This window comes from Bombina bombina, chromosome 4 (assembly GCF_027579735.1).
Source record: "Bombina bombina isolate aBomBom1 chromosome 4, aBomBom1.pri, whole genome shotgun sequence".
In the NCBI taxonomy this organism is placed as follows: Eukaryota; Metazoa; Chordata; class Amphibia; order Anura; family Bombinatoridae; genus Bombina; species Bombina bombina.
In genome coordinates, this window is record NC_069502.1 from 55,883,667 (window position 1) to 55,910,497 (window position 26,831).

Below are 26,831 nucleotides of genomic sequence, written 5' to 3' on the forward strand. Positions count from 1 at the left end.
ATCTCAGTGTTTTTTTGTTGTTGTTTGTTTTGGGGGGGGGGTAAGCTTTTTACTATTTTGCATTTTAGCCAATCAGTGCTGGTTCTTGTGTAACCATTATCATTCTCAATGGGAGTGAGCACAATGTTGTCCATGTGGTACACATAAACTAAAACTATCTGGCTGTTGTGCAAGGTTTATCGTATATCAATATAACAATGTTGGTTATGCAAAGCTGGGAAATGGGTAGTAAAGGCATGATCTATCCCTTTAAGCTACACATAAGAGTTATAGTCAAAGCGGTGAACTGAAGAACATTGGCATGTAAAATATTTACACTAATACAGTATAAACCTTTATTTAAAAAAAAAAATGTTTTTACGTGTTTTCAGCTACTTGACTTATATATACGTCTATATATGTGTACATATGTATTTATGTGCTTATATGAGTATATACGTCTGTAAATACATATATATACACACACACATACTCACATATATATATATATATATATATTTCTTTCATGTAATTAGCAAGAGTCCATGAGCTAGTGACGTATGGGATATACATTCCTACCAGGAGGGGCAAAGTTTCCCAAACCTCAAAATGCCTATAAATACACCCCTCACCACACCCACAATTCAGTTTTACAAACTTTGCCTCCGATGGAGGTGGTGAAGTAAGTTTGTGCTAGATTCTACGTTGATATGCGCTCCGCAGCAAGTTGGAGCCCGGTTTTCCTCTCAGCGTGCAGTGAATGTCAGAGGGATGTGAGGAGAGTATTGCCTATTTGAATTCAGTGATCTCCTTCTACGGGGTCTATTTCATAGGTTCTCTGTTATCGGTCGTAGAGATTCATCTCTTACCTCCCTTTTCAGATCGACGATATACTCATATATACCATTACCTCTGCTGATTCTCGTTTCAGTACTGATTTGGCTTTCTACAAACATGTAGATGAGTGTCCTGGGGTAAGTAAATCTTATTTTCTGTGACACTCTAAGCTATGGTTGGGCACTTTGTTTATAAAGTTCTAAATATATGTATTCAAATATTTATTTGCCTTGACTCAGAATGTTCAACATTCCTTATTTTTCAGACAGTCAGTTTCATATTTGGGATAATGCACTTGAATTAATCAATTTTTTCTTACCTTCAAAAATTTGACTCTTTTTTCCCTGTGGGCTGTTAGGCTCGCGGGGGCTGAAAATGCTTCATTTTATTGCGTCATTCTTGGCGCTGACTTTTTTGGCGCAAAAAATTATTTTCCGTTTCCGGCGTCATACGTGTCACCGGAAGTTGCGTCATTTTTTGACGTTATTTTGCGCCAAAAATGTCGGCGTTCCGGATGTGGCGTCATTTTTGCCGCCAAAAGCATTTAGGCGCCAAATAATGTGGGCGTCTGATTTGGCGCTAAAAAAATATGGGCGTCGCTTTTGTCTCCACATTATTTCAGTCTCTTTTTTTCATTGCTTCTGGTTGCTAGAAGCTTGTTCTTTGGCATTTTTTCCCATTCCTGAAACTGTCATTTAAGGAATTTGATCAATTTTGCTTTATATGTTGTTTTTTCTCTTACATATTGCAAGATGTCTCACGTTGCATCTGAGTCAGAAGATACTACAGGAAAATCGCTGTCTAGTGCTGGATCTACCAAAGCGAAGTGTATCTGCTGTAAATTTTTGGTAGCTATTCCTCCGGCTGTTGTTTGTATTAATTGTCATGACAAACTTGTTAATGCAGATAATATTTCCTTTAGTAAAGTACCATTGCCTGTTGCAGTTCCTTCAACATCTAAGGTGCAGAATGTTCCTGATAACATAAGAGATTTTGTTTCTGAATCCATAAAGAAGGCTATGTCTGTTATTTCTCCTTCTAGTAAACGTAAAAAATCTTTTAAAACTTCTCTCCCTACAGATGAATTTTTAAATGAACATCATCATTCTGATTCTGATGACTCTTCTGGTTCAGAGGATTCTGTCTCAGAGATTGATGCTGATAAATCTTCATATTTATTTAAAATGGAATTTATTCGTTCTTTACTTAAAGAAGTACTAATTGCTTTAGAAATAGAGGATTCTGGTCCTCTTGATACTAATTCTAAACGTTTAGATAAGGTATTTAAATCTCCTGTGGTTATTCCAGAAGTTTTTCCTGTTCCTAATGCTATTTCTGCAGTAATTTCCAAAGAATGGGATAAATTGGGTAATTCATTTACTCCTTCTAAACGTTTTAAGCAATTATATCCTGTGCCGTCTGACAGATTAGAATTTTGGGACAAAATCCCTAAAGTTGATGGGGCTATTTCTACCCTTGCTAAACGTACTACTATTCCTACGTCAGATGGTACTTCGTTTAAGGATCCTTTAGATAGGAAAATTGAATCCTTTCTAAGAAAAGCTTATCTGTGTTCAGGTAATCTTCTTAGACCTGCTATATCATTGGCTGATGTTGCTGCAGCTTCAACTTTTTGGTTGGAAACTTTAGCGCAACAAGTAACAGATCATGATTCTCATGATATTATTATTCTTCTTCAGCATGCTAATAATTTTATCTGTGATGCAATTTTTGATATTATCAGAGTTGATGTCAGGTTTATGTCTCTAGCTATTTTAGCTAGAAGAGCTTTATGGCTTAAGACTTGGAATGCTGATATGGCTTCTAAATCAACTCTACTTTCCATTTCTTTCCAGGGTAACAAATTATTTGGTTCTCAGTTGGATTCTATTATCTCAACTGTTACTGGTGGGAAAGGAACTTTTTTACCACAGGATAAAAAATCTAAGGGTAAAAACAGGGCTAATAATCGTTTTCGTTCCTTTCGCTTCAACAAAGAACAAAAGCCTAATCCTTCATCCTCAGGAGCAGTTTCAGTTTGGAAACCATCTCCGGTCTGGAATAAATCCAAGCCTGCTAGAAAGGCAAAGCCTGCTTCTAAGTCCACATGAAGGTGCGGCCCTCATTCCAGCTCAGCTGGTAGGGGGCAGGTTACGTTTTTTCAAAGAAATTTGGATCAATTCTGTTCACAATCTTTGGATTCAAAACATTGTTTCAGAAGGGTACAGAATTGGTTTCAAGATGAGACCTCCTGCAAAGAGATTTTTTCTCTCCCGTGTCCCAGTAAATCCAGTGAAAGCTCAAGCATTTCTGAATTGTGTTTCAGATCTAGAGTTGGCTGGAGTAATTATGCCAGTTCCAGTTCCGGAACAGGGGATGGGGTTTTATTCAAATCTCTTCATTGTACCAAAGAAGGAGAATTCCTTCAGACCAGTTCTGGATCTAAAAATATTGAATCGTTATGTAAGGATACCAACGTTCAAGATGGTAACTATAAGGACTATCTTGCCTTTTGTTCAGCAAGGGCATTATATGTCCACAATAGATTTACAGGATGCATATCTGCATATTCCGATTAATCCAGATCATTATCAGTTCCTGAGATTCTCTTTTCTGGACAAGCATTACCAGTTTGTGGCTCTGCCGTTTGGCCTAGCTACAGCTCCAAGAATTTTTACAAAGGTTCTCGGTGCCCTTCTGTCTGTAATCAGAGAACAGGGTATTGTGGTATTTCCTTATTTGGACGATATCTTGGTACTTGCTCAGTCTTTACATTTAGCAGAATCTCATACGAATCGACTTGCGTTGTTTCTTCAAGATCATGGTTGGAGGATCAATTTACCAAAAAGTTCATTGATTCCTCAGACAAGGGTAACTTTTCTGGGTTTCCAGATAGATTCAGTGTCCATGACTCTGTCTTTAACAGACAAGAGACGTCTAAAATTGATTTCAGCTTGTCGAAACCTTCAGTCACAATCATTCCCTTCGGTAGCCTTATGCATGGAAATTCTAGGTCTTATGACTGCTGCATCGGACGCGATCCCCTTTGCTCGTTTTCACATGAGACCTCTTCAGCTCTGTATGCTGAATCAATGGTGCAAGGATTACACAAAGATATCTCAATTAATATCTTTAAAACCGATTGTTCGACACTCTCTAACGTGGTGGACAGATCACCATCGTTTAATTCAGGGGGCTTCTTTTGTGTTTCCGACCTGGACTGTAATTTCAACAGATGCAAGTCTCACAGGTTGGGGAGCTGTGTGGGGATCTCTGATGGCACAAGGAGTTTGGGAATCTCAGGAGGTGAGATTACCGATCAATATTTTGGAACTCCGTGCAATTTTCAGAGCTCTTCAGTTTTGGCCTCTTCTGAAGAGAGAATTGTTCATTTGTTTTCAGACAGACAATGTCACAACTGTGGCATACATCAATCATCAAGGAGGGACTCACAGTCCTCTGGCTATGAAAGAAGTATCTCGAATTTTGGTTTGGGCGGAATCCAGCTCCTGTCTAATCTCTGCGGTTCATATCCCAGGTATAGACAATTGGGAAGCGGATTATCTCAGTCGCCAAACGTTGCATCCGGGCGAATGGTCTCTTCACCCAGAGGTATTTATTCAGATTGTTCAAATGTGGGAACTTCCAGAAATAGATCTGATGGCGTCTCATCTAAACAAGAAACTTCCCAGGTATCTGTCCAGATCCAGGGATCCTCAGGCGGAGGCAGTGGATGCATTATCACTTCCTTGGAAGTATCATCCTGCTTATATCTTTCCGCCTCTAGTTCTTCTTCCAAGAGTAATCTCCAAGATTCTGAAGGAATGCTCGTTTGTTCTGCTGGTAGCTCCGGCATGGCCTCACAGGTTTTGGTATGCGGATCTTGTCCGGATGGGCTCTTGCCAACCGTGGACTCTTCCGTTAAGACCAGACCTTCTGTCACAAGGTCCTTTTTTCCATCAGGATCTGAAATCCTTAAATTTAAAGGTATGGAGATTGAACGTTTGATTCTTGGTCAAAGAGGTTTCTCTGACTCTGTGATTAATACTATGTTACAGGCTCGTAAATCTGTATCTAGAGAGATATATTATAGAGTCTGGAAGACTTATATTTCTTGGTGTCTTTCTCATCATTTTTCTTGGCATTCTTTTAGAATACCGAGAATTTTACAGTTTCTTCAGGATGGTTTAGATAAGGGTTTGTCCGCAAGTTCCTTGAAAGGTCAAATCTCTGCTCTTTCTGTTCTTTTTCACAGAAAGATTGCTATTCTTCCTGATATTCATTGTTTTGTACAAGCTTTGGTTCGTATAAAACCTGTCATTAAGTCAATTTCTCCTCCTTGGAGTTTGAATTTGGTTCTGGGAGCTCTTCAAGCTCCTCCGTTTGAACCTATGCATTCATTGGACATTAAATTACTTTCTTGGAAAGTTTTGTTCCTTTTGGCCATCTCTTCTGCCAGAAGAGTTTCTGAATTATCTGCTCTTTCTTGTGAGTCTCCTTTTCTGATTTTTCATCAGGATAAGGCGGTGTTGCGAACTTCTTTTGAATTTTTACCTAAAGTTGTGAATTCCAACAACATTAGTAGAGAAATTGTGGTTCCTTCATTATGTCCTAATCCTAAGAATTCTAAGGAGAAATCGTTGCATTCTTTGGATGTTGTTAGAGCTTTGAAATATTATGTTGAAGCTACTAAGTCTTTCCGAAAGACTTCTAGTCTATTTGTTATTTTTTCCGGTGCTAGAAAAGGCCAGAAAGCTTCTGCCATTTCTTTGGCATATTGGTTGAAATCTTTAATTCATCTTGCCTATGTTGAGTCGGGTAAAACTCCGCCTCAGAGGATTACAGCTCATTCTACTAGGTCAGTTTCTACTTCCTGGGCGTTTAGGAATGAAGCTTCGGTTGATCAGATTTGCAAAGCAGCAACTTGGTCCTCTTTGCATACTTTTACTAAATTCTACCATTTTGATATATTTTCTTCTTCTGAAGCAGTTTTTGGTAGAAAAGTACTTCAGGCAGCGGTTTCAGTTTGAATCTTCTGCTTATGTTTTTCATTAAACTTTATTTTGGGTGTGGATTATTTTCAGCAGGAATTGGCTGTCTTTATTTTATCCCTCCCTCTCTAGTGACTCTTGTGTGGAAAGATCCACATCTTGGGTAATCATTATCCCATACGTCACTAGCTCATGGACTCTTGCTAATTACATGAAAGAAAACATAATTTATGTAAGAACTTACCTGATAAATTCATTTCTTTCATATTAGCAAGAGTCCATGAGGCCCGCCCTTTTTTTGTGGTGGTTATGATTTTGTATAAAGCACAATTATTCCAATTCCTTATTTTATATGCTTTCGCACTTTTTTATCACCCCACTTCTTGGCTATTCGTTAAACTGAATTGTGGGTGTGGTGAGGGGTGTATTTATAGGCATTTTGAGGTTTGGGAAACTTTGCCCCTCCCGGTAGGAATGTATATCCCATACGTCACTAGCTCATGGACTCTTGCTAATATGAAAGAAATGAATTTATCAGGTAAGTTCTTACATAAATTATGTTATATATATATATATATATATATATATATATATATATATATATATTTATTTAGACATGTATTTGTATGTATCTCTGTTAAAGCCCTTTGCAGTAAAAATGTTTCTAACACCTGAGACCGCATATCTTTTGTGCAATTTTATTTTAATAATCTTTATTAGATAGTGTAACTGTACTTTTTAATGTAATTTTGATGTGTTTTGTGACCTGCGTAACAGTTAACCAAAGCTCTAAAGTCGCGTTATCCCAACATGTGTTAAATTTAATTGTGCTTGAGCGAATGGGTCTACTTTCAACTTGTAATATGTGCGCTACTTACGATGCGATAAAGCCAATGTCGCTTACAGTTAGCGTGCCATTTGTAATATGGCTCTCAGTTAGCAATAGATACTTAAGTATTGTTGTACACAAATATATACTTGTCCATTACAATTTAATTTTTTTTAGGCAGAAAATTATTTTAACGTGTTTAACTGCCTTGTTTTTAAGATACTTGATAGAAACATTTTGAACATTTCATCACCTTAAAACATTTTTTAGCAAAAATGTACTGATGCATAAATTAACAACAATTATTTAGTGTAATGTAATATGATTAATCTTTAATATTTATTTAAATTGACTGTATTTTCCTTTTAGTAAGTTGTGGAGAAGTCTTTAACGCTCCGTTTGGTAAGTTCACATCTCCAGGATATCCCAAGAAATATCCCTCATTAATAGACTGCGTTTGGATTATCGCTGCTCCATCAGGATACTGGGTGAGTACTATAAACATGTATACCATAGTACTATAATGGTACCTGGGTTATTTACTAGGAATACTTGGGGGTCCATCCGATAAAAATCGTCGCCCGCAAAAGCCGGCGACTCCAATATTTGCGCGGGTTTGGTATCACATATACGGCGTAACCTAGAAGTTACGCGCGTATATTTCTGCCGTCGCCCGTAGTTTTTTGGGCTATAGGCAGGTATACCAAACCCGCGCAGTTTGGTATCCAATATGCAGCGTAAGGAGTTACGTGGCGAAAATGGAGAAAACTTACTCCATTTTCACCTCGCCACAAAAAGCAGCCGTAAGAAGCCTTACGCTGACTATTGGAGCCCCGTAACTCCCTAAACTGGCTGCTAAAATAAACCTAACACCTAACGCATGCGCAATGTCTATCTACCTGTCAACCGTGATCCCCCCCGAAATCCCTAATAAAGTTATTAACCCCTAAACCGCCGCTCCCGGACCCCGCCGCCATCTACATAAACTAACCCCCTACTGTGAGCCCCTAAAACCGCCGCCATCTACCTTATCTATCCCCTAATTAGAACCCCTTACACCGCTGTCATCTACCTTATCTATCCCCTAATCTGACCCCTTACACCGCCGCCACCTATATAAAAATTATTAACCCCTAATCTAATCCCCCTATACCGCCGCCAGCTATATTAATATTATTAACCCCTAATGTAAGCCCCTTACACCGCCGCCATCTCTATTAAAATGATTAACCCCTTATTTAATCTACCTACCCCGCCGCCAGCTATATTATCTATATTAACCCTAAGTATATTATAGTTAATATAGGTATTACATTATATATATTAACTATATTAACCCTAATTATATTAGGGTTAATATAGTTAATATAGTTACTATAGTATTTATATTAACTATATTAACTCTATCTAACCCTAACACCCCTAACTAAATTTATATTAAATTAATCTAATTCATTTATAAACTAAAATATTCCTATTTAAATCTAAATACTTACCTATAAAATAAACCCTAAGATAGCTACAATATAATTAATAATTACATTGTAGCTATGTTAGGGTTATTATTTATTTTACAGGTAAATTGTTAATTATTTTAACTAGGTATAATAGGTATTAAATAGTTATTAACTATTTAATATCTACCTAGTTAAAATAATTACCCAATTACCTGTAAAATAAATCCTAACCTAAGTTACAAATACACCTACACTATCAATAAATTAAATAAACTACAAACATCTATCTAAAAATACAATTAAATTAACTAAACTAAATTACAAAAAAAAACAAACACTAAATTACAAAAAATAAAAAAAGATTACAAGATTTTTAAGCTAATTGCACCTATTCTAAGCCCCCTAATAAAATAATAAACCCCCAAAATAAAAAAAATTCCCTGCCCTATTCTAAATTAAACAAATTTCAAAGCTCTTTACCTTACCAGCCCTTAAAAGGGCCTTTTGTGGGGCATGCCCCAAAAAATTCAGCTCTTTTGCATACAAATACAATACCCCCCCCCCCCCCATTACAACCCACCACCCACATACCCCTATTCTAAAACCACCCAAACCCCCCTTAAAAAAGCCTAACACTACCCCCCTGAAGATCTCCCTACCTTGTCTTCACCACACCGGGCCGAACTCCTGATCCGATCCGGGCGATGTCTTCCTCCAAGCGGCAAAGAAGAATTCTTCCTCCGGCGATGTCTTCCTCCAAGAGGCAAAGAAGAATTCTTCCTCCGGCGACGTCTTCCTCCAAGCGGCAGCAAAGTCTTCATTCTTCCGGAGGCATCTTCAATCTTCTTTCTTCGCTCCGCCGCTGCGGAGCATCCATCCTGGCCGACTACTGAACTTGGAATGAGGTACCTTTAAATGACGTCATCCAAGATGGCGTCCGCCGAATTCCGATTGGCTGATAGGATTCTATCAGCTAATCGGAATTAAGTTAAAAAAATCTGATTGGCTGATTGAATCAGCCAATCAGATTCAAGTTCAATCCGATTGGCTGATCGGAACAGTCTTCATCCAGACGGCATCTTCTATCTTCATCCATCCGGTGTGGAGCGGCTCCATTCTCAAGACACCCGGCACGGAGCATCCTCTTCTTACGATGGTCAACGAAGAATGAAGTTTCTCTTTAAGGTATGTCATCCAAGATGGCGTCCCTTACATTCCGATTGGCTGATAGAATTCTATCAGCCAATAAGAAATAAAGGTGAAAAATTCTATTGGCTGTTGCAATCAGCCAATAGGAGTGAGCTTTCATCCTATTGGCTGATCCAATCAGCCAATAGGATTGAGCTTGCATTCTATTGGCTATTCCAATCAGTCAATAGAATTTTTTCCCCTTTAATTCCTATTGGCTGATAGAATTCTATCAGCTAATCGGAATGTAAGGGACGCCTTCTTGGATGACGTACCTTAAAGGAAAACTTCATTCTTCATTGACCATCGTAAGAAGAGGATGCTCCGCGCCGGATGTCTTGAAGATGGAGCCGCTTCTCACCGGATGGATGAAGATAGAAGATGCTGTCTGGATGAAGACTTCTGCCCGCTTGGATGAAGACTTCAGGGCAATAGGGAGCTTAGGTTTTTTAGATAGGGTTTTATATGGGGGGGTTGGTTGTGTGGGTGGTGGGTTTTACTGTTGGGGGGGTGTTTTGTATTTTTCTTTACAGGTAAAAGAGCTGATTTCTTTGGGGCAATGCCCCGTAAAAAGCCCTTTTATGGGCCATTGGTAGTTTATTGTAGGCTAGTTTTTATTTTATTTTGCGGGGTCTTTTTTATTTTTATAGGGCTATTAGATTAGGTGTAATTGATTTTTATTTTTGATACTGTGGTTTGTTTTTTTAGTAACTTAGTGTTTTTTATTTTTTGTAACTTAGTGTTTTTTATTTTTTGTAACTTAGTAATTTTTAATTGTAAATTTAAATAATTTGAGTAGGGCTAGGTTTTTAAATATGTAATATAGTTAATTTAATTTGTAGTTTAATGTAATTGTAGGGAGGGTTAGGGAGGGTTAATTAATAGTTTAATATAGTTTAATGTAATTTTATAATAGGGTAGGTTAATTAGTAGTTTAATATTGTTTAATGTAAATGTAGGATAATAGATAGGGTAGGTTAATTAATAGTTTAATATAGTTTAATTTAATTCTAAAGGTAAGTTTAAATTTATTATAAGATAGGGATGAGGTAATTATAATGTAAAGTTAGCGGGTTGTTAGGTTCAGGGGTTAATAGCTTAATTTAGTTTATGGCGATGTGGGGGGCTTGCGGTTTAGGGGTTAATAGGTTTAGTTAGTGGTAGTGATGTGGTAGGCCAGGGGTTTAGGGGTTAATACATTTTTTTAGTGGTGGTGGGCTCCGGGAGCGGCGGGATAGGGGTTAATACATTTATTTAGTTGTGGAGGGGTCCGGGAGCAGCGGGATATGGGTTAATACATTTATTTGGTTGTGGAGGGGTCCAGGAGTGACGGGATAGGGTTTAATAGCTTTATTAAAGTTGCGGTGGGCTCCGGGAGCAGCAGGATAGGGGTTAAACATTTTTGTATAGTGGCAGTGTTTAGTGACAGGGTATAAAAAAGTTGGGAAAAAGCCAAATAGCAGCGAGATTGTTGACTGTTAGTTAACAACAGTCTGCTGCTCATCGCCCCGTACTTGGTGCGTGGCTTTTTGCCGGCTTTTTTTATAAATATGGAGTTTGTTTTCAGGTTCGCGGCCGCGATGTTAGGCGATGTTAGGCGAGCGTATTGGTCCTGGCGAATGCAGCATAGTTGACGGCTTGATAATTCAGCCTCTTAGTGTTTAATGTCCCTTTAATATTAACAATCACTATATAAGTTGGTAAGTGTTATTGTCTGGAAGTCTGTTTTTTTTTGGATTATTAAGCACGTTCTTCATTACAGCTAAATGCTAATGTAAATAGAGTATTCTGTATGTTCATAATGGTAAAAGCATTATTTGACTCTTCCACAGATATCATTGATAATTCAAAAAATTTCTATTGAGTTGAGTGCAAACTGCAAAAATGACAACCTAAAGATCTTTGATGGAGATACATCTGATTCCCCTTTATTAGGGACATACTGTGGCCCCCTGTATGACTTCTCAGTGAACAGCACAGGAAATTACATGTTGCTTCAATTCCACAGTGATTACTCCACCCAGGGGAACGGATTTCAAGCTTCATATATATTTGGTAGGTTTTTCTATATTGCACTCCCTACAAAATGTGCTTATTAAGTGAAACAGTTGTTACGTTGCGTCATAGTTTATAGCAATGATAACAAACTCAAAATGGCTGGGGATTTCTATACTGTCACATATCAGCCAAGTAACAAGAAGAAGGAATGCATAATTTTGTCTTCATGTCTAATTAAAATACATTATTCAAAAATTATCCACATATTCATGCGCAAAGAAACTTTCAAGTAAGTAATGACAGGACACAAAATGTTATTTATTTAGACCAAACAGTGACAGAACTAAAACACAAAACGATCACATTGAATTCCTTGCATGTTTTTCTTGGATATTTTAAAATTCAAAGCCATTGTAATCCATTTAAAAATACCATACTAACCTATTGGACTTAAACTTTTCAATTTGACAATTTGACATCAGTATTCAAATCAGACAAACTTTTCAGGTATATTTTGGCAGCACTTTTGATTTCTCAAATGCTATCCCTTGACCATGGTGAAAGCAAATAATTTTTACTTCTTTGAAGCACTAGAATCTAACATTTTGCATGGATAGAATATTTAATTATCTTATCCGTCTAAACGTTTACGCAAACTCCTTATCTTCTTTATTACTAAATATGTGCACAGCAAAAAAAAAATTGTCCGAAAGATTTGTTTCTGATTTCTTTTAAACATTTGGTTTGTCCGAATGTCGATCATTCAGATATTCAGTTCATATGAATATTGGATTCGGATTCATTGCTGCTGTTTCCAATGGGAACAGATAATATAGGCAATTAATATTAATAAAAATCTTACATTTTAGGAATGAAACAATTAAAATAACTTATTTTTCAATGTTAAAAGAATGTACAACTCCTGTATGACTAAAATCCAGCCCTTAGTGTCTGTCCCTAACATCAGTTATTAGTAATAGTAAGGGAGGATTAAACAGGGGAAGAGGGACACATTAATGGTAAGACCCCCTGTACATCATTACAAACAAAGTAGCTGATTAACCAAACAATATAACTGCTTTTCCCCATTCTTGCACTTTTTTGGGACGCTGAACAGCATGAACAAATGAACAAATTGATTTTGTCAAGCAACCATTCGCTTTTCGTCCGTTTTGTCCGATAATGTATTTGAATGTTCGTATTTATAACAACTCGATGAATCAGCAACATTTGGATGAATTTGCACTTGTCCTAATCTTAAATGCACATCTCTATTTATTACAATACTCAGGGCCTGATATTCAAAAGCTCTCCGCTTGTGATATGGACTGGTCCAGTTTAGTGATGTATCCTGAAGTAAAACCTTCCCAGGCTAATTTTAGCTACGCAAGACTCAAAGCCTTCTAGGGTTCTAATTTGCAGGTTGAGGATACAGAATTAGCACAAACCTATAAGCTGACACATCTAAATCTCCTTGCAGTGTGACACAAACAAGGACCAGATGCATAATTGAGTAAACCTTTGGTTTTACTTATCATGGTTCCGTACTCTCCCCTGAATGACATAGATATCATGTTAACATGTCACTTCCAGGCATTATATTGCTATAGAGTAATTAGAAAAAAAATGTACACTTGAACTTTATCTGCTTAGAAGGCATGGTGAAACTTTATTTATATGTTGTTCCAATCATTGTTATGTGAATAATATGAATAATATTGCTCTGTTTTTACGTTAGCGTGTCAGGAGTGCATGTGTTAGCCCTCTGTTTAGCACTTGCCTATAATTGCCTATAATCTGCCTATAATTGAAAAGATCATTTTCACTATGGATATTTTTAAATGAGGATTTCTGAAGTCTCATCAAAGAAGACATTAGGGGTAAGTCTGATGGGGGGGGGGGGGGTCTTTTTAGTACTTTTATTGTTCTTTTAACTACTTAACAAACCTGTTTGTCAGTTAAAGGACACTGGTCTCTTTATCCACTTGAATAGCATGTTCATAATGGGCCATTTACAAATATTACAGAAATGAATTAATACAATGTCAAAATATTTCATAGGAAAAATGTCTTTTTTTAAATCAAGCTGTATAGACATTAAAGGGACAGTCTACTAGATTTGTTTAATGTTTTAAAAAAATAGCTAATACCTTTACTACTTATTACTCAGCTTTGCTCAACCAACATTGTTATATCAATATTAGACATGTGCAGCCGCGAAAAATTTGGTTCGGTTCGGTTCGGATCGATTCGTACCGATTCGAATTTCGGTTTGGATCGATTTGAATTCGGAAGAAATCGAATGAATTCGTTTTGGATTCATTCGGATTCTTTCGGAATCGTGTGAAATTCGGTTCGGTTTGGTTCGATTTGGTTCGATTCGGTTCGATCGATTCGGATTTTCGGAATTTCGGCACTGTTAAGTGGGATGTGCTGTGTATTACACTAGTATACTGTACAATACTAGTGTAATACATGGCCATCCGAATCCATCAGAATAAATTCGAATCGATTAGGATTTATTCGGTAGATTTGGCACTGCCGCAATTCGGAAATTCAAATCGATCCGAATTCCGAATTTGACAAAATTCGTCCGAATTTCGATTCGGACCGAACCGGATTGCACATGTCTAATCAATATACTTTATAACCTCTAAACCTCTAAATCAGAGCTTTCCAAACTTTTCATGTTGGTGACACACTTTTTAGACCTACATCATTTCGCGACACAGTAATTCAGTTATACTAGCAAAAAGGAGGTTAAACTAACTTGTTTTAAGAGATACAGACACATACATGAATTATATAATAACTAAATTTATTTACAAGTAACAGTAAGTATGGGCAAGAATTAAAAAAAGTTTAATAACACCAATAGCTACTTACTATTTTAATGGGATGTATGAGGTTGATGGGATGAACACAGTTTCAGAATAATTGGTGGAATATTAGATAAAGACATTCACATTTCATCATCAAGCATTTTTAAGCTTCCATTTCCTATCCATATATCAAGAGCAGGAGCAGCAATGCACTACTGGGAGCTAGCTGCAAAAAAAATCCCACTGACTTCTGACTTCAGCTCAGCGTTTTAGCTGCCACCCTCAGAGCTCTGTGAGTCCGACTGACTACTGCCCATGCTGCAAACACACTGCTGTCCCACTCACTGGCTACACTTGCAGTCACGAGCCAATTAAGGAGACTACACATGCAGTCAGGAGCCAATGTGCCGCCAAATCAGCCAATGGTAAGTTTCAGTTCCCACTGAGCTGTGCCCATTGGTTAAGATGATCTGTGACCCACTAGGATCAATCACGTGTCAACCATGTGTTGTGTAGCAGGCAGGTGGAAAAACAGAAACCAAAAAACTATTTAAAAAAATGTAATTTAAAAAAAAATTGTGCTGAAGCAGGGACACACCTACACACTACTGCCGACACACTAGTGTGTCCCGACACACAGTTTGGAAAGCACTGGATGCATGCCTGTTTCTAAGCCCCATACAGGCCACCTCTTATCCAGATAGTGTTAGTTAACATGTGCCATATAGATAACTATGTGCTCACTCCCATGGAGTTATGCATGAACCAGCACTAATTAGCCAGCATGTTTGTAAAAAGCAATGACATATCCATATAACAGTGTTGTTTATGCAAAACTGGACAATGGGTAATAAAAGTATTATCCATCTTTTTAAACAATAAAAAATTAAAGTAGACTGTCCCTTTAATAGTTCATCTCTATAACAAAGCCGAGATTAATTTATGAATGACCATATTATTTTTTCTTCCCCTCAAGCTCTCTGACAGATACTTACCTTCTCAGATTAATTAAAGTAATCGAAGCTGGCAATGTTTCAGTATACATAAAGGCATTGATACAGGTATATCTCCAGGGGATGCTGCAGCAATAATATTGGGATTGGGGTCTTTGATAAAAACAATTGCTTTATCTGAGTTAATTTAGGTGACTTATTTATGTGAGAGGAATACATTATACTTTGACCTTTTAAATAAATATATACATTACTAATATATGTTTATTAAAGGGAAAGTCAATTCCAAAATAAACTTTTATGATTCAAATAGGGCATGTCATTTTAAACAACTTTCCATTTTACTTTTATCACAACTTTTACTTTGTTCTCTTGGTATTCTTAGTTGAAAGCTAAACCTAGGTAGGCTCATATGCTAATTTCTTAGACCTTAAAGGCCGCCTCTAATCTGAATGCATTTTAACTGTTTTTCACCACTAGATAGATCACATTTAATTGATTGGCTAAAATGCAAGTCTGTCAAAATAACTGAAATAGGGGGGCAGTTTGCAGAGGCTTAGTGTAACACACTTGTTACTTTTGTAAAGAGTTGTGTTTGTTGCTCTTTTGTATATTGTCTCTGATAATATTTCTGTGTAAAAGAGATCAAATACGGTGAGCTTATTGTTCAAAAAATAGTTGATATTATCAGAAACTTGATAGCATGTTCTGAGTAATATGCCTTTTCTGAACTAAAGAGGGTTTGTAGCATGATCATATAAAAGAGCTTTAGTTTAGATAGCGAGTATAACTTCAATTAGATAAATTGTATCTTAGTTATTATCCTCTGAGTCTCCGTTCATCCATTCATCTTCACACACTCACACACCAAAATAAAAGTTATATTTACAATATCCTTTAAGCGGTATTACACTTAGCTTTTAGTTAGCTTGAAAATGATTGATGATTCAGTTCAACATACATCAGTGAAGATGAGAGCAGTTTTATGCGGTAAATTGTTGGCACAGTTCGTATGCATAAAATACAGTCAGGGTGCAATTTACCTTAATCCGATTCAAACCGATGCTGTAGGAAAAACAGGAGAGAGCGTCTTACCTGGAAGAGACTCGAGCAGTTTGTGAGACCGCGGCGTGTGAGCGTGACTTACTTCCGGTTATCGGTGAAGCGAGGAGACAAACAAACAGAGAGTTCAAACTGATAACTTGTAAGAAAGATTTCTGTAGAAATAAGATAAACAACTTGTCTTGATTGTAATCCAGATTGAAGAGAATCAGAAGTTAAAGTTGAGATAACAATTTCTTGCTTTGACCTGAAAAGGAAAGTAACCTGCGAGTATAAGCAGGATAGAGAAGTGTGCTTGACATACACTTCAATTAACAGACAATTTGTAAGTGGAAAGGTGAGCTTTAAATAGTGTTGAGCAGTTGATGGGAGGTTCTACTTAAAGAGATATTACATCTCCCCCCCGTTAAGGGAGCACCCCTGGAGAACCTGGATGAGGTTTGGAAGGATAGCGACGATGGAAACGTTTAACAAGGTCAGATGCATGAACCGCAGACTGAGGTTGCCAGGAATTCTCCTCAGGACCATAACCTCTCCATTGTATCAGATATTCCAATCTTTTCCTCCTGATTCGAGAATCCAATATCTTTTCCACTTCAAATTCCTCTTGGTTATCAAGAAATGTAGGGGGTGGAGGAGTTAGTTTTAATCTTTCATGATCTGATATATAAGGTTTTATAAGAGAGACATGAAATGTATTGTGTATTCGATAATGTGTTGGTAGGTGAAGTCTCACTGCATTAGGATTTATGATTTTGTCAATAATGAAAGGTCCTATAAATTGGTTAGCTAACTTTTTACTTGGTGTCTGTAGCCGTAAGTGCTTTGTGGATAAAAGGACTTGGTCACCTATTTTATAGTCAGGTGTTTGTCGTCGTCTTTGATCATAGTAAAATTTTTGTCTGTCCTTGGCTTCAGCTAGGTGAGTCTTTAGAATCTTTAACCTGTCTTGTAAGTTATTTGCAAAAGTGGTAGCGCTCGGGGAATTAACTGTTGTGTTAGTGATTGTTATGGAGGTAGGGTTGTATCCATAAGTGGCAAAAAATGGAGTCATTTTTATTGAAGAAGAGATGGAATTATTGTATGCAAATTCTGCCATAGGAAGGAGAGTGACCCAGTCATCCTGTAAGTGCGTAATGTAGCATCTAAGATATTGTTCTAATGTTTGGTTGAGACGCTCTGTTAACCCATTAGTCTGAGGGTGAAACGCTGTTGAATATCTTGCATCTATTTTTAACAACTTACATATAGATCTCCAAAATGCGGAGGTAAATTGAGTGCCCCGGTCACTTATTATGGTTGTTGGTAAACCATGTAATCTGACTATAGAACTGATGAAAGTCTTAGCAGTTATCATAGCATTGGGTAGAGCTTTAAGTGGAGTAAAATGTGCTAGTTTGGTCAACTGATCAACTACTACAAATATCGTATTATATTGTTGAGATGGAGGTAACTCAACAATGAAATCCATGGATATGACTGACCATGGTCTATCAGGAATAGGTAGGGAGGTTAAGTATCCAATGGGTTTCTTGTGTTCTAACTTGTTCCTTGCACAAATATCACAACCTGTTATGTAATCTGTTATGACCTTTTCCATCTGTGGCCACCAAAAATAACGTCGGGTCAATTCGGTGGTCTTTTGAATTCCGGTATGACCTGATAGCATGTTATCATGTGTGTATGATAATATGAGTTTACGTAATTTTTGTGGGATATAAAGTCTTCCTTTATGATAAAGTAAACCTGTGGTTTCATCTTTAATGCAATCTTGAGGTATGGTTATCTCTGTTGTTAATGCTGAAAGTATGTCTTTCTCTAGGTTTGTGAGTGATCCTAAGAATTTTTCTTCTGGTATTACTAGAGTTGGTTCAATTGCTGTTAAGTTATTTTCGTATTGTCGTGACAAAGCGTCTGCTTTGGCATTGGCTGTTCCAGGCCGGTAGGTTATCTGAAAGTTGAATCGGTCCATAAATAAAGCCCATCGAACCTGACGAGATGAGAGGGTCTTATTAGTTTTCAGATATTGTAAATTTTTATGATCAGTATATACCAAAAATGGTTCTTTGGTTCCTTCTAATAAGTGTCTCCAATGTTCTAGAGCACATTTTATCGCTAATAATTCCTTATCACCGACACTATAATTTCTTTCTGCAGGTAGGAAAGTCTTAGAGTAGTAAGCTATAGGATGGATCTGTTTTGTTATGACGTTTTGCTGTGACAATACAGCACCAATCCCTGAATTAGATGCATCCACTTCTAGAATAAAAGTTTGGTTATAGTCCGGTAGGGCTAAGACAGGTGCGGTAGTGAAAAGGTCTTTTAGCTTAATAAAAGCTTCTTGAGTCTCATTGTTCCAAAGAAATTTCCGTTTATTACTAGTTAATTGAGTGAGTGGTTTTACCACTGAAGAGAAATCTTTGATAAATTTCCTATAAAAATTTGCAAACCCCAGAAATTTCTGGAGTGTGCGTAGAGTTGTGGGCCTGGGCCAATTGATAATTGCTTGGATCTTTTGTGGATCCATTTCAATCTTATTGGGCTTTAGAATATAACCTAAGAATTTAATTTCAGACACATGGAAAATACATTTTTCTAATTTAGCGTAGAGTTTGTTTTGTCTTAACCTTGTCAAGACCCAACGAACATGTTTTTCATGGTCTTTTAAATTCTTTGAGTAAATTAGGATATCATCCAGATAGATGATTACACAGATATCGATGAGGTCATGGAAAATTTCATTTATGAAATGCTGAAATGTTGCTGGAGCATTGCATAATCCAAACGGCATAACGTTATACTGGTATAATCCGTATCTGGTGCGAAATGCGGTCTTCCATTCATCACCCTCTTTTATACGGATTAAGTTGTAAGCCCCTTTTAAGTCGAGTTTTGTCAAAATCGTGGCACCAGTTAGTCTTTCCAGTAATTCAGGAATTAAAGGTAAAGGGTACCGATTTTTTATCGTTATTTTGTTTAAAGCTCGATAATCAATAATGGGGCGTAATGTTCCATCTTTGTTTTTAACGAAAAACATCCCAGCAGCTGCTGGTGAAGTAGAGTGAGATATGAATCCCTTTCTGAGGTTTTCGTCTAAATACGTTCGTAAATCATGTAATTCTTTTTGATTCATTGGGAATATTTTCCCATGTGGTATCTGTGAGTCTGGTATAATATCTATTGGACAATCAAATGTCCTATGGGGAGGCAAATTTTCTGCTTCCCTTAAATCGAATACATCTCCCAGATCCTGATAAACCAATGGTACACTCTGTTCCATTGTAGCTATGTTACAGTGAGGATAACAGGTGGTTTTACAATAACTAGAAGTAAGACGTACAGTGTCTTGACTCCAATCTATTTCAGGGTTATGTGTCTTCAACCAAGTATACCCTAATATAATTGAATGGTTAGCTATAGGTAATATATCAAAAGATAAATATTCCGTATGTCCCCCAATAGTACCCATTAAGAGTGGTATGGTATGGTGAGTGATTGGTCCGTGTTTTACTAAGGTTCCATCAATTAATTTTACAAAAACTGGGTTTGCTTTGCACACTGTGGGAATTTTATTTTGAACAACAAAATCAGTATTAATATATACACCCGTCGCCCCAGAGTCAAGTAATCCTTCAGTCTGTAGATGGTGTTGATCCCACTGTAAGGAGAGAGGTATAGTTAACTGTTGTGTCTTAATAGATTTATGTAACTGTTTTATGTGATGTATCTTACCCTTCTTTTGTTTTGATAATAAAGGACAAGTACTAACGGAATGTTCTTTGTGTGCGCAGTACAGGCAGAGGTTAGATAATCTTCTCCTTATTTTTTCTTCTGGGTTAAGTGGTCCCCTAATAGTCCCAATCTCCATAGGTACAGGGTTGGTATGGGATTTTTCTTGTGAGGTTTGTGCAGGATATGATCGTCTTGGAACACTGTCACTCGCCATTCTTTCTGCCTTTCTCTCCCTTAGACGTCTGTCCAAAGTAATACATAATTTAGTGAGCCCTGATAAAGTCTCAGGCATTTCTAGACGTGATAATTCATCTTTTAATCCTTCAGATAAGCCTAACCTAAATTGGTTTCTGAGGCTTATCTGATTCCACTGGGAATCTGAGGCCCACATCTGGAAGTCCGTTATGTATTCCTCAACGGTCCTCTTCCCTTGTCTTAAGGCACGTAATTTGGATTCTGCATTAATCTGAGTATCAGCGTCCTCATATAAGGTGGACATGGCAGAAAAAAATTCCTGTAAAGAATTCATTATAGGATCATTTGCCTCAAATAATCTGTTGGCCCAGGTCCTGGGTTCACCCACTAAGTATGATATGGTGGTACAGACTTTTATTCTCTCGGTATGATAGGTTCTGGGTTTAAGAGAGTAAAGTAAGTTACAAGCATTTTTAAAATCTCTGAAAGTAGCACGTTTTCCAGAAAATGGAGTTGGAGGCTGAATCTGAGGCTCGGGTAACTCCAGCTCTTTAGGGGTTAAACATTCTTTAATCAATGCTTTTAATGCAGTGTTCTCTGTTTGTACTTCAGTTAAACCATGGGCGAGGTAGTCTAATTTTTTGTTAATATTGGTAATTTCATTTTGAACCTCTTGTGCATCCATGGTGGAACTGTTACTTAGCAGAGTTTGAGGCCTGTTAATTCTGTAACACACTTGTTACTTTTGTAAAGAGTTGTGTTTGTTGCTCTTTTGTATATTGTCTCTGATACTATTTCTGTGTAAAAGAGATCAAATACGGTGAGCTTATTGTTCAAAAAATAGTTGATATTATCAGAAACTTGATAGCATGTTCTGAGTAATATGCCTTTTCTGAACTAAAGTTTGTCAAATTAGAGAAGATTGACCTCAGCGCCTAATAACAACCTATGTGCCTGGGGAGGGGTATTCCTAGCTAGTACCCAATGTAAGAGAAAAGAATTGAGGTGTAACCCCAGGTGCCTACCCTAAGGAGGCTAGGTGAATAAAACTGTAAAAATAGAATTTGAACTTCAGTGTTGTCTAAAAAATGTGTTTTAATACATAAATTAAAATTTTTTTAGAATGAATATATTACAGATAAAAACAAGTAAACATACAATGCTTCATGGATCCATGATAAATAACAAATGGAATAAAATAGAAATAGAATAAAACAGTAAAATATAAAAACAATACAATAATACTTGGGCAATGCTTTACAATACAATAGTATACAGTAGCAGCGATGAAGAAATAATTGCGGACAATATTGGTACAAATTCTCTAAGGGAATTTCAAGATAAATAAATTAAGAAGAGAAAAAAGTGGAAAATGTGAAAAAACTCCTCAAGATAAATTCAAAAAATATATTCCAAAAAATATTCCAAAAAATATATTCCAAAAAAGTGTAGTCCAAAAAATATAAAATCCAAAATATGTTTAATGAAGGTGTGTGATAATAAAGGTGAAAGTCTCAAATGAAAGTTTAAAAAATAATCCTAATTGGTCCAGTGGCTAAAATTCCCAAATCACAGTGAAAAAATTTTTTAGTGAAAAAAATTGTTGTATCCAAACTGTTCCAAAATCAATACGAATAATACCAACTTATGTGTAGAAAGTGTCTCAAAAGAAAATGGTGTGTAAAAGTAAAATGTGAGTGCTCCAATATTCTTCAAAATCCTTATCTTCAAACAAAAGATCTTCAAATCAAATAGGATAAGTGCAAAAAAACGATTTTTGAATAAAAAACAAAAAACAATAACCTGTGGAGAGAGAAGAAAAAAATATAGTGTAGATTGTCCTAAATGTTCAGCAAATAATGAAATAAGGCTTACCAGTGCTGGTCAACGCGTTTCGGCCCGTGCTAGGCCTTTCTCAAGACTGGTTTTAGTTAATAAGTGGTAGCCTAATATAGGTTATATGACCGGAAGTAATTTGATGTTTACTTCCGGTTTGCCGTATTAAATTTCTTTTTTGGGGCTAGGTATTTCTTAATATATGTGTAGTTCTCTTGTTTTAGTGTAAAGCAATAGTAGATTACTTCCTAAGCTTAACATTTGTTGTTAAAGGTTTTTTTTTATTATTATTAGCCCCTTCCTAGTATCTCCGTGGGTTACGTGACGTCACTTCCGGTCTAGGTAATTTTTACGATCAGTTTGTATAGATCGTGTACTCGAATTAGGTAATATATTTCTATAGGAGTGGGGTTGTATATAGTTTACTTCATTCCTTACTATTTTGGGTTTATTTAGACTGCTAAAAATAGGCCCGTGATCGGACCGACCTGATTGGTCATGACGTCACGGCCTCGGGTTGGCGCCTTTGGTTGGTTCTGAAAAGTGGGTTTGCCTAATCCTGCCTTGCTATTGGTGTGTTTATGGGCTATGTCAATGCTCTGATTATAGGAGTGTGAATGTTTCATCGTACTATTTGGATATAAGGATTGTATTAATCCTAATGTAATGGTGTTATTTGATATTGATCTTCTAAGGGATTTCTTTTATTAGACGATCTTCAAAATAGAGGTCTTAGTTTCAGGATGTCAGATATTAGACGAAATATTGTCCGCAATTATTTCTTCATCGCTGCTACTGTATACTATTGTATTGTAAAGCATTGCCCAAGTATTATTGTATTGTTTTTATATTTTACTGTTTTATTCTATTTCTATTTTATTCCATTTGTTATTTATCATGGATCCATGAAGCATTGTATGTTTACTTGTTTTTATCTATAATATATTCATTCTAAAAAATTTTTAATTTATGTATTAAAACACATTTTTTAGACAACACTGAAGTTCAAATTCTATTTTTACAGTTTTATTCACCTAGCCTCCTTAGGGTAGGCGCCTGGGGTTACACCTCAATTCTGAACTAAAGTTTGTAGCATGATCATATAAAAGAGCTTTAGTTTAGATAGCGAGTATAACTTCAATTAGATAAATTGTATCTTAGTTATTATCCTCTGAGTCTCCGTTCATCCATTCATCTTCACACACTCACACACCAAAATAAAAGTTATATTTACAATATCCTTTAAGCGGTATTACACTTAACTTTTAGTTAGCTTGAAAATGATTGATGATTCAGTTCAACATACATCAGTGAAGATGAGAGCAGTTTTATGCGGTAAATTGTTGGCACAGTTCGTATGCATAAAATACAGTCAGGGTGCAATTTACCTTAATCCGATTCAAACCGATGCTGTAGGAAAAACAGGAGAGAGCGTCTTACCTGGAAGAGACTCGAGCGGTTTGTGAGACCGCGGCGTGTGAGCGTGACTTACTTCCGGCTATCGGTGAAGCGAGGAGACAAACAAACAGAGAGTTCAAACTGATAACTTGTAAGAAAGATTTCTGTAGAAATAAGATAAACAACTTGTCTTGATTGTAATCCAGATTGAAGAGAATCAGAAGTTAAAGTTGAGATAACAATTTCTTGCTTTGACCTGAAAAGGAAAGTAACCTGCGAGTATAAGCAGGATAGAGAAGTGTGCTTGACATACACTTCAATTAACAGGCAATTTGTAAGTGGAAAGGTGAGCTTTAAATAGTGTTGAGCAGTTGATGGGAGGTTCTACTTAAAGAGATATTACACTTAGATACACGGTAATCACAGAGGTAAAACGTATATTATTATAACTGTGTTGGTTATGCAAATCTGGGGAATCTTTTTAAACAACAGAAATTCTTGTGTTGACTGTCCCTTTAATTCAATAATCTTTCTGGTAATGGATGGGTTTGAATAGGTTAGAATTGTAGTAATGAAGTATGATTAAGTATGATTAACATTGCATTTTCTTTTGAATAGTCCAGGTGGATGGAGGAGGTCTCATGACTTATCCTTTCTTTGACAATATGAAGAGGAATACCAGTTTTTATTTTGGTAAGAGTGAGCCTTGCTGTGTAATTAATGTATTCTCCTCCAACGTATCCTCTGATTAGCAGCCCATTGTCAATTGTAATGTAGAGGTTCAATGTCTGTACATAATTTGATTTGCAATTCATATCTTTAGTTGAGAATGAGATTCTTCATGTGTTGACAGTGGTGTTGGATGGGGTAAAGTGTACATAACCTCTAATACATAAATAGTTGTGTAAATATAACATAACATTTAAAAGTGTGTACCTGTGAATGTAAGCGTAAAAAATAGAATGTTGTGTACTTATCATGTTTACTTACCAGGCTTTTATTTGCTGATGCATCCTGTGTATCCAGACCCCTGGAATATAAATTACAGTCACTTTTGAGACGGAATTGCATATAATCTCTTTTAATTAATTAATTATGTGGCATCTATTAGAGAGTCACCACCTGATTTCTTAGCTAATTTAGTCACCAACTCCATTTTATTGTTGATGTCTGCTTTACATAAAAAAATCATTGTTTAATACATGCAAGAGATCATTTTGTAGAATTAACACCATCATTACTTATTTATGCCATAAGGCAAGTTTGGCACTTCAGATTTTCAAATGCACTCAGTAATTTATGTTTATTACTATATTTTAGCATACAATTTCATAATGCAGAAATCTTGTACATCTTTGTCTGTCAAATAGCTTTTACTGGAATGTTAGTTTTGAAGCTGCATTTCTTTTGATAGTACTTTTTTTTTCTTTTTTTTCAAGTGTTGACTTTAGTTTTGTGCAGTCTCAATTGATTCTGATGTTCTCTCGTCTGCCTTCTCTCTTTCACTGCTTTATATTTTACTTCTTTCACTCACAACCCCCCCCCCCCCCCCCCTCAGGGCTGGCTCAAGACATTGTGCTGCCTTGGTCTGAGAATTAAATGACGCCCCCCCAATAGTAATATTACTGACTAATATATCAACGCACTAGCCTGGTCACCCCCTTACTAGGCATGCCTGCATGTAACCAATGTTTATGCACAATTGTGAAATAAGTGGGAAGGAAGTTAGAGTTATCTTCCTGTCCCACCCTGACTGATTCTGTGTCTTTGTGCATGAAACAGTTATGCTGCTGGGAACAGAGGAGGACTGGCAACCATTGGCTCAGGGAACTTGTATAACTTAGTGGTCCAGATATGCCCCTTTCAAAACATTTTTATGCACCTTTGCCCACACCACAAATCCCAATTAAAATGCATGGCTACTGCACACTTTGTCATCCAATTGATCCAGCTAACAAGACTAGGATGTAGTAGGCACTCAATTTATTTTTTATTTTTTTCAAGTTATAGGCATGGCTGGAAAGTTCCACTTTCCACTAGTCCCATGTTTATAAAAAAATTGCAGAGACAGGAGACATACACACACACACACACATATACACTGACACACACACTCAAACACATACTCATACATATACACTCAAACCAACACACACACTCATACACACACACAGATATATACACTGACACACACACTCATACATAAACACTCAAACCAACACACTCACTCATACACACACACAGATATATACACTGACACACATATACACTGACACACACACTCAAACACATACTCATACATATACACTCAAACCAACACACACACTCATACACACACACAGATATATACACTGACACACACACTCATACATAAACACTCAAACCAACACACTCACTCATACACACACACAGATATATACACTGACATACACACTCAAACCAACACACTCACTCATACACACACAGATACACACACACATATGCACAAACACATATGCACACTCACAGATATACACTGATATAACCACACACTGACACATACACACACAGATATATATACTGATACACACACTCAAACACATACTCATACATAAACACTCAAACCAACACACACACTCATACACACACACAGATATATACACTGACACACACACTCATACATAAACACTCAAACCAACACACTCACTCATACACACACAGATACACACACACATATGCACAAACACATATGCACACTCACAGATATACACTGATATAACCACACACTGACACATACACATACACACACAGATATATACACTGACACACACACTCAAACACATACTCATACATAAACACTCAAACCAACACATTCACTCATACACACACAGATACACACACACATATGCACAAACACATATGCACACTCACAGATATACACTGATATAACCACACACTGACACATACACACACAGATATATACACTGATACACACACTCAAACACATACTCATACATAAACACTCAAACCAACACACTCACTCATACACACACAGATACACACACACACATATGCACAAACACATATGCACACTCACAGATATACACTGATATAACCATACACTGACACATACACACACAGATATATACACTGATACACACACTCAAACACATACTCATACATAAACACTCATACCAACACACTCACTCATACACACACACACAGATACACACACAGATATGCACAAACACATATGCACACTCACAGATATACACTGATATAACCACACACTGACACATACACACACAGATATATACACTGATACATACACTCAAACACATACTCATACATAAACACTCATACCAACACACTCACTCATGCACACACAGATACACACACACATATGCACAAACACATATGCACACTCACAGATATACACTGATATAACCACACACTGACACATACACACACAGATATATACACTGATACACACACTCAAACACATACTCATACATAAACACTCAAACCAACATACTCACTCATACACACACAGATACACACACACATATGCACAA

The 26,831-nt window shown here is 36.7% G+C and overlaps 1 protein-coding gene across 3 annotated transcripts in view; it reads left to right on the forward strand.

The window, feature by feature from the left end:
• The window catches only part of LOC128655893 (embryonic protein UVS.2-like), a 116,339-nt gene that overhangs the window by 73,924 nt on the left and 15,584 nt on the right, over positions 1-26,831 (forward strand). For all 3 annotated transcript variants that reach the window (XM_053709484.1, XM_053709483.1, XM_053709485.1), the window contains 3 exons: positions 7,006-7,124; positions 11,114-11,336; positions 23,896-23,970. In XM_053709484.1, coding sequence (XP_053565459.1) covers positions 7,006-7,124; positions 11,114-11,336; positions 23,896-23,970 — 417 coding nt within the window. The remainder of the gene's footprint in view (positions 1-7,005; positions 7,125-11,113; positions 11,337-23,895; positions 23,971-26,831) is intronic.